The following is a 16,559-nucleotide window of genomic DNA, read 5'->3' as shown; positions in this document are numbered from 1 at the left end:
TCTTTTATTGCTCTATTTAGCTGAACATGTCAGAAAAGCTATCAGTCGATCTTTTCTCCGATGATGAAATACCTCTCACACCTCCTTCCAAAAACACCAACAAAAACTTCAGTAGTTCATCACCAAGGAAAATCTCAGTCAAAAGCTGTGAACCTCCATTATCAGATGACGATGATGATGATGACGACATTGAATTGAAATCACCAAAACCGCACAATGTGAGTGAGAAAATTGACCGTGAACAAAATCAACAAAGACCTAGGAGTGTTAGTACTTCAAAACAGAAAGACTATTCTAGATTCGTTATCGTGTCATGGAAAATTCGGCAATATTCAACTTTATCGAAATCGGTGAAATCGAACACGTTATTGCATCAGTATCGTTCAGATGCTACTTTAGATTCTATTATTGTTGATGTACGTAACTTACTTCAAGGAAATAAAGTACTCAGTGTTGCATTCATTTGTCATGGTAGTTCAGGTGCAATGACCCTTTGTCGTGACAGGGTAAGTTATTTCAATGTTTAAATGAGTTTTCTCCATCTTACATTACCGAGTGCTTATTTGAATATTGACTTTTTGAATACTTTTAACAAACTAAAAATTGACTTGGAATTAAATTTCTAATTAAAGCTCAACTGAATTTTTGACATTGCTTTTAATTGCTATTAATTGCTTTAACCATAAGCTCCATTGAAATTATGCAAGTTCTAAGTAAGATCAAAAAGTTTTGAATACTACTTCAGCATTATGATAAGGCTAACAGCTTTCATTGACCATATACAAAGCCTCGACAAATAATATCAAAAAACTGTGTTCCGTCCCTTTGGATTTCGAAACCAGTTATTTACAAGCTGACAAATCTTGGTAAATTTTTCTATAGAGCATTAGACGGGGTAAGGTCGTTTTGGCCTAGTTTTGGCTGTTTATAGAACGTCAATTTTGAAGTTCCTTATTGACAAAAGCTGATTTACCATATAATAGAGCTTGAAGAACAGTAAAAATTTTCCATAGAGCATTAGAAGGGGTAAGGTCGTTTTGGCCTAGAGACCACCTTTTATAGAAAGTCAATTTTGAAGTTCCTTATTGACAAAAATAATTGCACTATCTAATAGAGCTTGAATTGTAGATTTCAAAAATGGGGTCATTTGTAAAATTTAGTAGTCCATAGTGTCCCCCTGGGTTGGTTCCCCCCACTAAAAATCCAATTTTTTCTCCATTCCCCCCTCTTTTCTTTCCCCCACCATATTTCAAAAATTTTCGGTTCCCCCCTCTTTTTTGAATTTCCCCAGCTATTTGAAGATTTTGCGGTTCCCCCATATGGTTAACATAAAAATGCCTTAAATCAAATTTGAAATTTTGGGAAAGCTTGAAAATATAGCCTTGAAAGTGCTGGGAAAATGAAATTGTATTGAAAAGTTGGTTTATTTAAAAAGGTTTGCTGATTTTATTGCTTAAACAGGTTTTGCAATAAGATAACCTTGAGATCAGTGAAGTTCCCCCAGTCAAAATTTCCTAAATTTATGGTTTTCCCCCCTCTTTATTTTCCCCCAGCAAATTTCAAATTTTTCATTTTCCCCCATACTTTAAAAATAGGGCCAAAATCAGAATCCCCCCCCTTTATAAAGGGGGGGGAGGACACTATGGTAGTCCCCGGAAACGGACGATACGTCTTTAAAAATTAAAATTTTCATGTTGCTGAATAAGCATTATTGAGAAAACTTTTAACGAAAAATTGCCTAATTCCTTAAAATTTTATCTCACAGACAGTCACCCACGAGAATGTGGACAGTGATGAAATGATACGCAAATTTTTCTTCGAACTTGTCGATACCACAATGAATTTGGACAACCCGAATTCTCATTTGGATTTCCTTGCTTCGTCTCTACCTACAACTAATGTTGGACAACAAGTGATAAAATCATTACAAGATTTCTTAAGGGTTTGTACTTTTTATCTCATTCTTCAATTAGTTTGGAAAGGTTATTTTATTTTCATTTGGTTTTTAAGAAACTATAAGGTGAACTGCAGAAAAAACATACAATGTCCTGTCCGCAACAGGCACTTTTTGAGGACCCATAACTCAAATTTGGCAAATCCAATTTCTAAGAACTTTACATTTTTGTGAACATTACTAAATTAGGATATTCCTTGGAGTGTTATAGAATTTTTTTGTTACAGCTCCAATTTTGGGGAAAATGTTGCGGACGGGACACTTTGTTGTGGACGGGACAAAAAAATTTTCACTCATAGCCAATACATATAAAGTCAAGAAAAAGTTGATACAGTTGGAACATTAAAAAGTTTTCTCAAAAAATGAGAAATTTAAGACTCTTGGACCGTATTAGTTTTAACCAGTTAAAAAAATTCAGAATAGATTATTTGAAGGTAATAAATGTCTTTAAACGGAAGAAACCAGTTAGTATATGTCACAACAAAACCAAAATGGAGGTTATCTACAATCTGTCAGTTAATATGTTGGCAGTGGAGTCAAAAGTGAGCTCTTTTCATAGTTCTGAATCCCTCCCCCCTTAAATCAATGTTATAGACTGACTCATGCCCCCTGTACCAGCTCAGAACTCCCCAACATTGATATTTGGGGGAAGGGGATCATTAGAAAGAGTTTTCTGCCACTATTTTCCTGACCGATTGTAGTTCCCAGATCTTGACATATAAGCATAAATGGTGCTTTTCTTGTGGACGGGACATTGTATGAATATAATGCCCTATAATGCCCATCAAAATGAGCCTATGATTTAATTTAAAAAGAAGTTCAAAATTATGAAAACTGCAACAAATTTTTCATTGCACTGTTTACCATTCTAGATACCCATATTTGCCAGTAAAGACATCCTTGGAGTTGAATTGAGCAGGCAACAAGATTCCGCCATGTAAGTTATTTCATAAGAAATTATATTTGTATGCTGACTGCAAAATTTACCTAGCTTTTGTTTATAGAAAGAATTTTTTATTTGATTTTTTGTCTATTGATGTAGAAAGACTATAAAGGTCTACTTAGACTACACAATATATTGACGTACAATATTTGACAATATAGTTTTTCGGACCGTAATGTACGAAGTAAATAACATGTGCTCTATTATAAAAAGAAGCTGACAATATATTGTGGACACCTTTTCAATATATTACTCAGCAATATATCATCAATATATTGCCGGACAATATATTGTGTAGTGTATGTAATCCTTAATGTAACTTTAAACCAGAAAAACAATTTTAAATTATAAATTGAAGACAGAGAATCCATGAGGAGGGAGGCTTTATTTGAACTTTGAATTTCTTTCAATAGATATCTTTTCATCTTTTCGTTGTAGGGGTAACATTGGTGAATTGTATTTCAATGCTAACCTTTTGAGAAGCTGGTCAGGGTCAAGCAGTCAATCGATTAGTAATTATGAGAAGATCAGAACGCTCGGAAGAGGTAAGTGGAATTGGAATTTTATTTGTTGATTTGTATGAACTAAATCTTTCAGATAAACGTATAGTGGGGTGAATTACAGATATCTTACAGATAGAGCTTCATCGTTTCTGGCTGAAGCAAAATATTGCGCCGTCTTCAAAAGTAGACCACAGCTCGATACCGGCAATTTGATCAATCAAGACCATTGTTGAATTTAGAGCCCGAAGGGCTAGATAGGAACCTCCAATATTTATCAAGCAGGAAAAAGTGAAGACATAAGCTTTGCGAATGAAGCGCTGTCTTTGTTTTCACCTGGTGTTTGTGTGAAAACCATACCACGTGGCCACGTGTTTTAGATCGGAAATAGGTAGCTTTATTTCCTATCCAAGAGTTTCATTTCTAGCCCCTTCGGTGCTTGAAACTCGATGTTCTCAAAACTATTATTTAGCTTTCCCACTTCCATTCATATCAGTTGTTTGTTATGATTGAAGAAATCTCCTGCACCAAACTCGTGTCTAAAGATGGCGCATTATTTTTCTTCAACTGCAGTGGTTTGGAAAATACTGATTGACTCTATCTTGGGGAGGGGGTACTAGGTTTGTGAGATGACTAATATGTCCGAGCCAAAGTTCGAAAATCGGCCTTTAGAGAGACTGAATTTCGCTTTTGTCACTCTTAGAGAGACTATTTCCACAAAATTTCAGCAAAAATTTCATATTATAATCGAAAATGCAAGAATTTATGACTCTTTGAGGGAGCTGATTTTTGATTTTTGTTCTCTCTATAAAATGCCATTGCCAGCTATAAAAAATACGTTTATCTTTTTTCCCGCTTTTACTATCCCTGTAACTAGTGATTGTACCGTCTATTTTTAACCTTGTAGGTGCTTATGGTACGGCAGTTTTGTATCGAAAGAAAGATGACGATTCACTGGTCGTTTTGAAAGAAATCACCATCCTTGATTTGAGTGCCACCGAAAGACAAGCATCCATGAACGAGGTTTGTAAGAACATCATATAGATTCCGCCTGGCGTCATTTTTAGCCACGTTCAGTAATTATTTGCCTTAAAAATAGCTGAAATAATATGTACAGGGGGGTTTAGTCACATCTCTCTTAGCTCATATGAATGTAAATATTTCGAGTCTCAACCTCTTCGCATAGTTTTGTGTTTGTTTTTGTTTTGTTGGCGAAATCTATGTCAGGTTAGGAATAGGCTTGTTTGAATTTTGCATGAAGATTGTTCCTGAATTGGATTTTGCGGAATCGGTCTAAAATTCATTTCGTTTTTCCCGGGATAGGCCTGTGGACGGACAGTACCCGGAAATTGACTTTAAAAAAGTATTGATATACTTAAGCTTCCGAGGAGAAAAATTTTCTGGAGTTTAAATTTTATCATCTGAGGCCGAGGCTCGCTCAAATACGGTAGAAAAGTAAAAAGAATTAAAGAATAATAGCACTCTGACCGGATTTTTTTAAAATGTATACCTTTTGATTTCAGGTTCGTGTATTGGGTATGCTGAGCCATCCCAATATCATTAGTTATTATGATAGTTTTGATGAAGATGGCACGCTTTGGATTGAAATGGAATATGCTGACGGAGGGTGAGAATTCGCTATGAAAATCATTTTTCTTCTCGATTACTGATACCAAATAAGGATTGATTTGTCGCACTTTTTGAGTCGAACTGCTTTGAAATTCTTTATCTTCAATAAGAGACTTATAATTTTGAATTGTGTATGTTAACTTTATTTTGATATTTCATCGTGTGTTGTGCACAATTCGCATTTACTCACATAAGCGAGTTTATGTATAGACGGTAGATTTTCAAAACTGCGGGGGTATTCCAATGGTTTCACTTACTTTGCCGTCCTCAAAAGGGTGTATACACAAACTTGATATTAAATTTATTTTTCCTTCTACAGGACGTTGTCAGACTATTTAGCAAAGCAAGATACGGAGTTAGAAGAGCGAGAGATTTTGATCATCTTTTCACAAATGGTTTCTGCTATACGGTATTGTCACGATCGGAACATACTGCATAGGTTCGTTTAAATTCGTTCGTTCTTTGCTTATTGCGAAGTTCTTAGACAGGAGGTTTTAGCCCCACAAGGTTTTAGCCCCACCCCCTTGTCAGAGTACCCTAAATAATAATGTTAACCAACTTAATCTTCAAGTGAAGATGGGTTCTTGTTTGAAACTTTGTTGAAAAATGTCCGACTAATGTATCATAATTCTCATTTAAAATAATCGTCTGCAAAAATAATTGGTCAGCTGCAAAGACCCTTCGGTAAATGTTTAATGTGAATTTTTGTGACTTTTTTCGTGCGACAAACTTTCTATAACGATAAGTAACTTTTTTATAGGGACTTGAAGACGCAGAACATCTTTTTGACACAAGATTTGAAAGTGAAACTGGGTGATTTTGGAATTGCCAAAGTGATGAACACACACAATGCTGGTAATTTCACCGTGGTTGGAACTCCATATTATATCTCCCCTGAAATGGTATGTACATACTGATTTTGGTCAAAATTCACTTAAATCCTGGGGGTTTAACAGTATGAGTTTTTAGACAGTAAACCGAACATGTCGACACGCGCCCAATGGCAATATAGCGAACCTAAAAAATAATGATATGCCAACTGCAATGACTTCTGGAAGCCGATAAACAAATTCTGGATGGAGAAATTTCGAGGCTATATGATAAAATATTGATCCTAATAAATAAACCCGGGAGCGTGCTTAATCTTCGATTAGCGTTGTTAGAAAAGTGGTAACCGCATAGAGGTCAATACAGTGCTTACAACAATGCTTGACACAAACAGCGTTTCATCGCAAGTATTCAAGGAAAATTAAATCTAGCACTCTCGGTGTATTTACATCCATATCAAGTCTATAAAAACTCCGAACAAAAGAACGTCGGGATTGAAAAAAATCCTCCGAGTTTATATAAAGCTCAATTGTATGAATGTGAGACCACAAGATGATAGACTAGAATCTATCTCATTCTTTTCTCTCTTACTTCTTTATAGTGTGAAGGGAAGCCGTACGACAGTAAAAGTGATATCTGGGCGTTAGGATGTATTTTGTATGAAATGGCTCAACTAACGAAAACGTTCGATGGAACAAACTTACCAGCACTGATCACTAAAATTGTCAAGGTATTATATAAATTTGATTATTCTAGTTGTCATAGTGACAAAGATCCGTCTAAATTAGAGTGTCAGTGATAAGTGACCAGTTTTAAGAACACGTGGAAAGAAACTCTAAAGTTTTATGATATACTTCACATCCGAATTTTTTTTTGGTTTTATGCCAAAAGAAGTGTTTTACTGCGGTATGATAATTACTTGTGATTTTAAAACTTTTTGGAGAAAACTCGTTGTTAAATATCATAATGATTGTCTTAACATCATTAACATTACAGTTAAAAGTTGTTCCGTGTAAGCGAAATTTATAAGGAGGTATCCAGTCTAAAAGTTTTAAGAACATGTGCTAATTTGCTGTTTAAAATTCATTTTCCCTCTCCAACGAAAAACTTTGCTTTGATGTCAGAGACATTAACACTTACCACATAACTTAACATAAATTTTGCTTTGAAATCGCTTTTTTGAAGGGTACGTTTGCACCAGTTAAAGAGACATATTCACCAGATTTTCGTGCTCTTGTACGAGATCTTCTTCAGAAAGATCCTATTGCTCGTCCAACTGCTGAGGAAATACTCTTCCAACGTTTACCAGAGGTAAGATCCCCCAAAACCCGTCTCAACTATTCCTTTCTCTAAAATAATCATAAAGCTTTTTGTTTATATCTGATGATGCTATTTGTCGAGGTAAAATTGAGGCATCCGTTCTCAGTTTGCCATCTTTTCAACTCACCCTTTCTCTCTGACATGGAAACTTGTGGCAACGCCTTTTTAACTATTTCTACAAAATGAACCATTAAGTTCATTCTCAGCGATGACTGGCAATACTGCTACTATTTCAGATCTTTATGTTGGCTGGGAGGGCTGACGCGTTTTCATTTTTTGTCATGTTTTCTTTTTCTTTCTTTGAGCGTGTTCGGTTGTTTTTTTTTTGTTGCTCACAGAATTCATAATTTAACATTGACTCATCTGATATTCCGATGGCGGATAGGCGGCCGCCCACGCGAAAGCTCTAAAGGAGTGGGCCAATTTCCCATCGGAGAAGGGGTAGTTGGTCGAAATGGTAGTTGGTCGAAATGGTAGTTGGTCGTTGAAGTGTCCCATCCCCAGTCGGGTTCAACTACGATAGCCCGTAAACCTTAAATATTTCGGTGGGACCCGTCAATTTCCAAAAACGAGCCCCCCTAGCTGCAAAATCCTTGGTGCGGTATTGCTAAATTCTGTAATCTAAACCTTCCACAAGTTAAAAACTTTCCGACCCTCAGAGCTTTAGCGTGTCGGATTTAAATCTCTACAACGAATGCCAGATAAAGCATTGACCAATATTTTAACTTGGAGTAAGAAAGTTATCAAGACCTGCGTGAAGATTATAGCAAAAGCCTTGCACTCCCTCTCCCTTCAAACAAAATCGCACCAAAAAGAGAAAAAAAACTCGACAAAAAAGAAAAAAACGGGTCAAAAAAGAAAAAGAAATTGGACTGTACCATCTCAGTCACCGTATATCCTAGATCCATTATCTTACTGATTATTTGCAAATCTGACTTGCGATTCAAGAAAGTGCTCTATGCCATCGGTAGAGCGATATATCAGTCAATAATAGAGACTAGTTTATTTTCCGATACTCGGAGTTTCGTATATTACAGATTACATTTTCTTTTCATACAGCTTCTGCAACAATACAATGAACTAGATGACACCATTGAATCACAACAAAACTTTGTTGTTACAGGACGCACCAGGTAGATACCCATTTCTCCAATTGACACACGACTTTCTGTCAACATCCATAAAAATATAAACTTTGGTCTGTCTAAATGGACACATTAAATAGCTCTAGGCTTTTCGGCCTTACTTTTTTGGTCTATAGGCATTCCTTTAGGCGGCCACTAGTAACCTTAACCGGGGGGGGGGTCAATTTGATAAGAACATAAGAACATGAGAATGAAATTTGATCGAAACTTAAAGGCCGGTCTCCGTTAGCGCGCGCTTCGATTGCACTTTTGCTAGCAAAGCTTCCACGCTATTGGTCAAAAGAAAAATGAAGTAACTCCATTGGCGCGATCTGACGTAACGGTTGAAAAAAGTTAAATTTTTTCTTCGAGCGCGCGCTTCATTTTTATGACGTAATCTTTTTTCCAAGCGGATTGATTTGGATTGAAGCCAAAAAGTTCGATCGCAGCGCGCGCAAGTGGAGACCAGCCTTAAAAAACCTAATAACAAACCTAAGAAATTCTAAACAGCCTCAGTTCTCAAATCCGATGAAAGTGCATGATGTAAGCCCCCTGTCAAGCCAAGGTCAATAGATCATGATTCATGATATGCACCATTGCAATGTCTTCCCAACAGCGGACCCAACAGCTGATTGGTCGAAAGTGACGTATTGATTGATTATTTTACGTCACTTACAACCAATCAGCTATTGGGGTCCGTGATGTAATGTCATAGCATGAATTCAATTACATTATTCCAAATCTTTTTCTTCTATTCCAGGTCATTGCTATATTATTGTGACGTCACAACAATGAATCTTTATCCTATCTTGGAATTACCACAGAAAATACAAGTTGCTGAGGTTGGTAGTCTTTCATCAAATAAAGGTTTTTAAACCCTTAAAAAACCTTGGTTTTCTTTATCCGATTTATTAAGATTTATTGACTTGCTCACCTATTTTCGTACAACCACGATTATGTCTTTGGACTAAGACCATGTTCGCACGTGACGGTTCCGTTTTGTTCCGAAACGAAATGAAGCCATTCTATTGGTTACATTCAAGTGTTACGTCACTTCTCACCAATAGAATGGCTTCATTCCGTTTCGGAGGGAAATGGAACCGTCACGTGTGAACATGGTCTAAAAATTCGAGATGCAATACATACGTACTTTAACATTTAGACAATATTACGTTTAAAGGGGTAATCAGATGGTTTGAGATCTTTTGTCATTAGTTTCCTTCCATAGTCCTCAGAGAAAATTCCAAATCCTTTTGTGTAGGTTTTTTCCAAAGCCGATATATGACAATCTGAAATTTCTGAAAATATCTTACACGGTTCTTACGTCAAAATCTTATGAAAATCTCGATTTAGAAAAAGACTGCAAAAAGATTATGTAGGTTTTTCTCAGGACGATTAAAGTAATCTGCAGGCAAAATATCCCCCCCTAAACCATCTAATTATCCCTTTAAAAATAGACCCTGAATTGACACTTCAATCCGGGGCCATCAATTCTTAGAACTTTGCATGACTTTGAGGCTAAAGTACCTTTAACTCTTTTCATTTAGGTTTCTGTAGGTCTAGCACACATTGTGATTGTTAGTGTTGAGAGAGGCGTTTTCTCATGGGGAGATAATTCTTATGGACAGTTAGGCCATGGTGATTTTGAAGCTAGAGAACATCCAACTGAAATCGTTCTGCTGCGTGGAAAGTCCATTGTCAAGTAAGGATATGTTTATAATGATAATTGGAACCAATATTATTATCCCGGCTATTTATTTCTTGCTTTGCTCTTGACCTGTGAGTGTTTTACTTTAAAGAACATTTAGTGAAGTATGTGGTGAAGGCGTCATTTTGATAAATAAACTCGAGAATATGAAATGACTATATATTCCCAGCAGGCACACAACGTTGTTTCAACGTCTATCTAACGTTCACTACGTCCATATAACGTTATATTAACGTTTAAACAACGTTGTGTGCCAGCTGGGTTAAGTTTTCTGTTTAGTCTTTGATGGTTTAGTCTTAAAAGCATGTTTGATCTTTCCCATTTTCAGGGCATGTTGCGGCGATTATTTCACGACATTTCTCAGTGATAATGGACTCGTTTTAACATGCGGACAAGGAGAATACGGTTCCCTTGGTCACGGAGACTGGAACTCAATCGCTCGACCCAAACTCCTGGACGCGTTGTTAACGCTTGATATTGCCTCTTTGGAGACTGGGGCTTATCATATTGCCATAACGACGGCGGAAGGGCACGCTTTTACTTGGGGACGCGGTGACGACGGGAGACTTGGGCATGGCAACGAAAGTCATTTGTAAGTCAGATCATTTTATTTAACTACTTTATATGCGGTAAAAATATATTGAGAATTTTTGTTAATTCCTCGTTTTTAGCAATTTAAAGTTCGGGCGAGAAAGTCGCTAATTGATAAATTTATTTATTCGAAGGGTTTATAGACTTCCAGGCTATATCCTGAGCCCTATAGGACTATTCTTGAACTTTTGGATCCTGAGATCCTAAGCTCTTAAATTCTTAAGTCTAGGGTTAAAACTCTACCCTTCCAACCCTAAAAACAAATGTTGATTGGGCTCAATCGCACTAGGATCGAATATACTGAAATCCTGGACTAAGTTACTGCTTTTTTTGAATTGGGACTGGGACAGTTTCTTTGATAGTTTTATTACAATTTTCATTCAAATTTGGAATCATTTATTAGTAGAAATCAAGAAGAAAATATTTTGACCTTTTGAATTTTTGATTCTTAAAAATATTACTACCCAATTTCCCTTTCACTCTACTCTTTAATGTTGTCTTATTTGACCTTACTTAGAAATCGCTATTTTTAAACATTGATAGGGAAGGTGACAAGGAGGAGAGCTCCAAAATGTATGTCCATAATGGTAGACTTGTCTTATTCTTTCATTAGGTGTGTACCAACACGTGTGAAATTCGATTCTGATCACGTGTTTATAAGAGGTGTACAATGTTCTATGGATGGCACTATGTTCATTGCTGATACTGGTACAACGTTCGCATGTGGAAAGTAAGTGATTCCTTGGTTTGAAGGCATCTAGATCATTAACTGCCTAGCACGTTTTTTTTATAAGAACATCCAAAATTTTTGAAGTCTTCAAATGTGTCACTCTCAGTGAGAGTGAGACACAGTACATTGTGTAAGAAAATTTTTAATGCCTTTGGATGTTCTTAACTTTTTGAGTTTAAGCCTAAAAATGTTCTTAACATGTTCTTATTTTCACCATTTTTTGAGCAATTTTGTCCATTTTCTTAAGAAATTGGGTGTTTTAGAGTCCCTAAAGCCTTAAAATGTTCTTAACTTGTTCTTAACATTTTGTCCATCGAAGCCTTATGTTCTTATAGTTTGTTCTTATAAAAGAAACGTGTACTTGCTATTCCTATGTTGTTAAATTTTTGTAAAAAGTAAATGGTTTTGTATTTTGCTTTAATTTCGATCCTATGAGGATCTTAAAAAACCTGATGGTTTTAACTTTAATCTTAGAACGACTACGTTTGGAACAAAAATTACTGTATGTGGTTGTTTAAAACCGATCACTTCAGTTCAATGTATTTTTCTAAATTTAATGAACCATATAAGCTTTTTAAACTAAAATCTTGTATTTATGGGAGTTCATATGAAGACCAAAGTAGGAAAATAATGGACAGAATTTTGTACTTGTCTTTTGTTTCAATGCATATATTTTACCAAAGATAACTATTCCTGGTTATAATGTTACACCTTTGTCTCGCTCATACCCAATGGTAACCTCTTTCTTTGCAAAAAATTAAACATTTCCCCAAATTCTAAATTCTCTTCTTGATCCTATACTCATATAAAGTCTCACTTCCAACATTCAAAGTCATTGCAAAAATACTATATGATTTCCAAAGGATTTTCAAACAGATCTTTTTTTAGAACAGAGGTAGTACTTGAAATTTCAAAATCAAAACAAATGGCTCCCAGCGAGAATTATGAGATACAAAGGTGAAAAATTCATAATTTAAATGCAAGTAAAATCACAACAAACATTCGAATTATATTTATGGTTTGGTTCGCCAGGTTTATAACAATTCAAAGCCAACTGGTTGTTAACAGTGATTCTCTTACACTTTAACCAGTAAATACATGATCGTGTAATGAAGCGACATTTAGCAGTAGCTTTTGGGCAGAATATCATGGTGGAATCGTTGCAACTTGCCCAGTCATTGAATATTTGACGTTTGGCTCGCGATGCTAAAATACAAACAAAGTAATCTTTGGTTATCATTTTTATTAGGGGTTTCCTTTTTTGCGGGAAGTAAGAATTAGTTGAAGCTCTTTAATCTGACATTCTACTATTCGATACGAAAATATCGATTAATAGAAGTTCGAATTAGCACGAATCGACTTTAAATATAGCAATAGATAGAAAACCCATTCCATGTACATAGGATGAAAGTAAAAATACTTCCAAAGCCTTGAAACAAAATATCTTCCCAAACCTTCCCATTCCATACGATTAGCCATATTGCAAGACTAGATTTTTACATTATTGGCTATAAATTTTGGACTCGATTTCTTTCTCAAACGGCAATGAATTTAGAAGGATAACTCTTGAGACTTTTTCTATTGGCATGGTTGTACATTGGAGTCTCCATAACTCGAACCCGCATGGGGAACACAACTTTGTTAGAGTTAAGGAAATTTCGAGTTATAGAGTAAGATTGTCTGCACCAAAAGTCAATAGAATCAATATAACACGCTACGTCAAAATTTGAACTTTATGGACAGTTTTTATCGACTACCCGGTATTGTTAGCTGTAGGGACGATAGATAAAATTTATTCGAGTTAAAGAGACATTAAAGTTATAGAGGTTCGAGTTAAAGAGTCTCAACTGTAAATAAATGGTTACCTTGAGTTCTTTCCATGTGCTTTTCAACTTCAGCTAGGCTAGACATTTCCTTTTCAAGGATAATTGGGTAATCTCCACAAAATTGACCGACTTTGTTTGAGAATCTTGTTCGATCTAGTTCATGGGATGGAACTAAAATTCGGTTTTCAACGTAGTAACGGTTTGTTGGGAAGTTTCCTCCACTCTACAAAAAAAATTGAAATTATGAAATATGGTTTTTATATTGTGTTTACAGTTTACTCTGGACGATGGAAGGTTTTTGCATGTCAAAACATCTGATCATCTCTTCGAGAATTAGGTGAAATTAAGTTGAACGCGTTAATTCAGAGAATGACTGAAGGTGGAAAATTTATGAACTGCTAAGTATTTTAGCATTTTCAGAACAGAAAGGGTAGTTTTATAGTTTCCCAGCAGGCACACAACGTTGTTTCAACGTTTATCTAATGTTCACAACGTCCATGTAGCGTTAGATGAATGTTGAAACAACGTTGTTTGCCAGCTGGGTGGTAGATACTTACCACTTGAGTGACCGTTTCCATATCTTTGTTGGTGAATTCTTCATCCTTGGACATCTTTCTGGCGTAACATCTCTTCTCGCCTTCAATCTTTCGGAACTCGTAGTGCTAGGGTAAAAACAATAAAGGGGGTTACATATAACGGGTATGTTTGAGCCAGAAATAATTGAAGATTGCATGGCAATTTTGGTTTCAAATTTGTCCAAACCAGTTTCTAACTCTTTTAATTAAATCAAAGTCCGTTCGCTTTAAGAGTGAAACTCTTTTTTGCTATCTCACCCTCATGGGTAGTACACGTTTTTTTATAAGAACAAACTATATAAGAACATAAGGCTTTGATGGTCAAAATGTTAAGAACAAGTTAAGAACATTTTAAGGCTTTAAGAATCTAAACACCCAATTTCTTAGGAAAATGGACAAAAATTCCCAAAAAATAAGAACATGTTAAGAACTTTTTTAGGCTTACAACTAAAAAAATGAAGAACATTTGAAGGCTTCAAAAAAGTCTAATGGTGGTGCCATGGTTTTTACACGATGGGATGGTTTCCAAGAAAATGGTTCTCAGCTGGCACACAACGTTGTTTCAACGTTTATTTAACATTCACAACGTCCATATAATGTTAAATGAACGTTGGAACAACGTTGTGTGTCAGCTGGGTTATACTTACAGTGTTATGGTCAATCAAGTAATCAACATCGAATGGTACAGCGGCATGTTTTGGCACATGAAATTCAGTAGTATTGCTTTCATCATCAAACGTAATTCGTTCTTTGTAAGCTTTCCCACCTTCATGGAAATTCAAATCCGCTGAATGTTTTGCCTGGTGAAAACAGTGTGAAAGAAATTGGGATTATTGGTCGATAGTGTGAAAAATTACAACGATGAAGTTGACGCTTTTCAATTCAAAGTTCTTGTTGTCACTGTCAACAAGAAACTCCCATAAACAGCGCTCTATTATTCGATACGTTCCCTTTTCGATGAATATCCAATTTCCCTTCAAATTTGAGGGCGAAAGGGGCATAGAGATATCATTTTGCTCTACCGAAGGTAGCAAGCTATTTTCTAGGCCAACATTATCATAGATTTATCAACCCTTGGTAAAAGCTGCAAGGGGGCTGTGTTCGAATTTACTTAGTTATTGTCAATGCACTGGATGTTTATTCGAAGTAATAAGGTATATGAATTCAATAACGAGAAAAAGCTCTTTTTATTTGGTACCAGAAATGAGAGCATGCCTTCTGTAAGAGAAATTATTCTAGTCATCAGTTTTTTTTCAACAAGGAAAAGTTTGGTGGATTAGGAAAAAAATATTACCTGAACGGCTACAGCCACCAAAAGGATTAAAATGACGGAATTCTAAAGAAAATAAGAAATGTTAAATAAAAAGTGGTTATCTCAAGAAGTAGAAAGCATGTTCTAGATACTCTTAAGTCTGTTCTGATCCTTACAGACGCTACATTTGCAATGAAATGTTCTGAAAGTGTTATAACTCACATAAGAAATAAGAATCATTCATTGACTCTATCAAGGAAAATGAAGAAACTATTTTACAGTTAACTCTCGCTAATTCGAACTCCAACGGGGAATCTTATTTGTTCGAATAACAGAGAGATTCGAATTACAGAAAGTATTTTTTATAGCCTTCCTCCTTGACTGGGAGTTCGAATTAAAGAAAGATTCGAATAATAGAAGTTCGAGTAAGCGAAAGTCGACTGTATAAACCTTATGGAAATTGTAAAAGTTAAATCTTACCATTTTGTTGTTCTTCTCTTCTCTTCTAGCTTCTTCTAAACTTGAGTTTTGAAGTGTTTATCATTGGTAAAAATTGGAGAATTTATAGTCCTGAAATTTGGAGTTTGTTACCAGGCCTTTATTAGATAACGCATTGTTCTCCCCTACTATCGTCATTCAAACTCTCTTCCAGTCCTTTTGGTGTTAAGGATGCTCTTGGTACTGTTCAAATGTTTGCTTCCTACAGCAAAGCAAAAAAATCGGTAGGGCGGGGGTTGTCTGTTTGATTAGCTGATATTTACCCCTTGAAGTGTTTTTGGACGTGTGTATGTTCGTCCATCAGTTAGTTACCAGTTTTCATTATGGATTGCAGTTTTTGCGAAATCTTTTCATGAAGATGTAGTAAATACTCGAATCTGACAGATCTCAATTTTTTGAGAATTTCGGTCAAAAAAGGGAAATTCACCCGGCTTGCAAGCTTTTTAGTTTCTGATTCTAACAGAGGGGTCAGATACTAAAAACTCATCAAAAAGCATCGGGACGTTATGGTACACCAAAATAACTCAAAAGTCCTGTTATCTTATTATGGGTACTTTATTTGGGTAATTTTTTGCTCAATTTGATTTCGCGTCGTCGCAGGTTTTTCCCGTTTTTTGCGAAAATCAAATTCGTAAAACTGCGCGGAAAAGCACTGTACATTCGGTTCTTTTGGAGTTTAAAGGGCCGCTTTCAACAAAATGTTTTGCTGATTAGCGAAATAAAATCCTTGCAATTTCTTCAAAATGCTGATTCGCAAAGATATATCATCCATGAAAATTCGCGATTTTTCTGCTCTCGAAATTAAATCTTGAAAAATTTAATCCGAATGGAAAATGTATGGTAGGTCATGAAAGATTCTGAAACTATTCACTAGGTTCGTCGATTTTTTTGTTCTTTAAAATTCTCAAGAAATTTTCCTAGTATCCATTCTTTATCCAAAATCTTTTCACGGGAAGGCTAAAAATCGGATATCAGAAATTTTCAAAATATTTTAGTACCTATTGTACCAAAATACAAAATTTCCTTTTAGTCCTCATATATTCCAGGCAAGTCGTACGAAAAATGGCCAAAATTGTATTTG

General features: G+C 35.6%; 2 protein-coding genes across 3 annotated transcripts in view; one reads left to right on the top strand and one right to left on the bottom strand.

Moving 5' to 3' along the window:
• The window catches only part of LOC136805296 (uncharacterized), a 33,676-nt gene that overhangs the window by 377 nt on the left and 16,740 nt on the right, over window positions 1-16,559 (top strand). For both annotated transcript variants that reach the window (XM_067061878.1, XM_067061877.1), the window contains exons 2-16: window positions 21-506; window positions 1,766-1,942; window positions 2,827-2,891; window positions 3,336-3,442; window positions 4,305-4,420; window positions 4,921-5,024; window positions 5,346-5,465; window positions 5,787-5,928; window positions 6,456-6,584; window positions 7,040-7,165; window positions 8,234-8,307; window positions 9,059-9,140; window positions 9,846-10,000; window positions 10,335-10,598; window positions 11,211-11,327. In XM_067061878.1, coding sequence (XP_066917979.1) covers window positions 27-506; window positions 1,766-1,942; window positions 2,827-2,891; window positions 3,336-3,442; window positions 4,305-4,420; window positions 4,921-5,024; window positions 5,346-5,465; window positions 5,787-5,928; window positions 6,456-6,584; window positions 7,040-7,165; window positions 8,234-8,307; window positions 9,059-9,140; window positions 9,846-10,000; window positions 10,335-10,598; window positions 11,211-11,327 — 2,258 coding nt within the window. In that variant the 5' untranslated portion in view covers window positions 21-26. The remainder of the gene's footprint in view (window positions 1-20; window positions 507-1,765; window positions 1,943-2,826; window positions 2,892-3,335; window positions 3,443-4,304; window positions 4,421-4,920; window positions 5,025-5,345; window positions 5,466-5,786; window positions 5,929-6,455; window positions 6,585-7,039; window positions 7,166-8,233; window positions 8,308-9,058; window positions 9,141-9,845; window positions 10,001-10,334; window positions 10,599-11,210; window positions 11,328-16,559) is intronic.
• LOC136805297 (uncharacterized) lies at window positions 12,288-15,510 on the bottom strand. Its single transcript, XM_067061879.1, has 6 exons — window positions 15,461-15,510; window positions 15,023-15,064; window positions 14,376-14,528; window positions 13,711-13,815; window positions 13,193-13,376; window positions 12,288-12,533 (listed from the first exon to the last, which is right to left on the bottom strand). The coding sequence occupies exons 1-6, from the start codon at window positions 15,461-15,463 to the stop codon at window positions 12,301-12,303; spliced, it is 720 nt and encodes a 239-aa protein (XP_066917980.1). The 5' UTR covers window positions 15,464-15,510; the 3' UTR covers window positions 12,288-12,300.

Source organism: Clytia hemisphaerica, unplaced genomic scaffold (genome assembly GCF_902728285.1).
Source record: "Clytia hemisphaerica strain Z4C2 unplaced genomic scaffold, Clytia hemisphaerica genome assembly, whole genome shotgun sequence".
In the NCBI taxonomy this organism is placed as follows: domain Eukaryota; kingdom Metazoa; phylum Cnidaria; class Hydrozoa; order Leptothecata; family Clytiidae; genus Clytia; species Clytia hemisphaerica.
The sequence above is the reverse complement of the archived record's forward strand: the minus strand, read 5'-3'. Positions and strand labels throughout refer to the sequence as shown.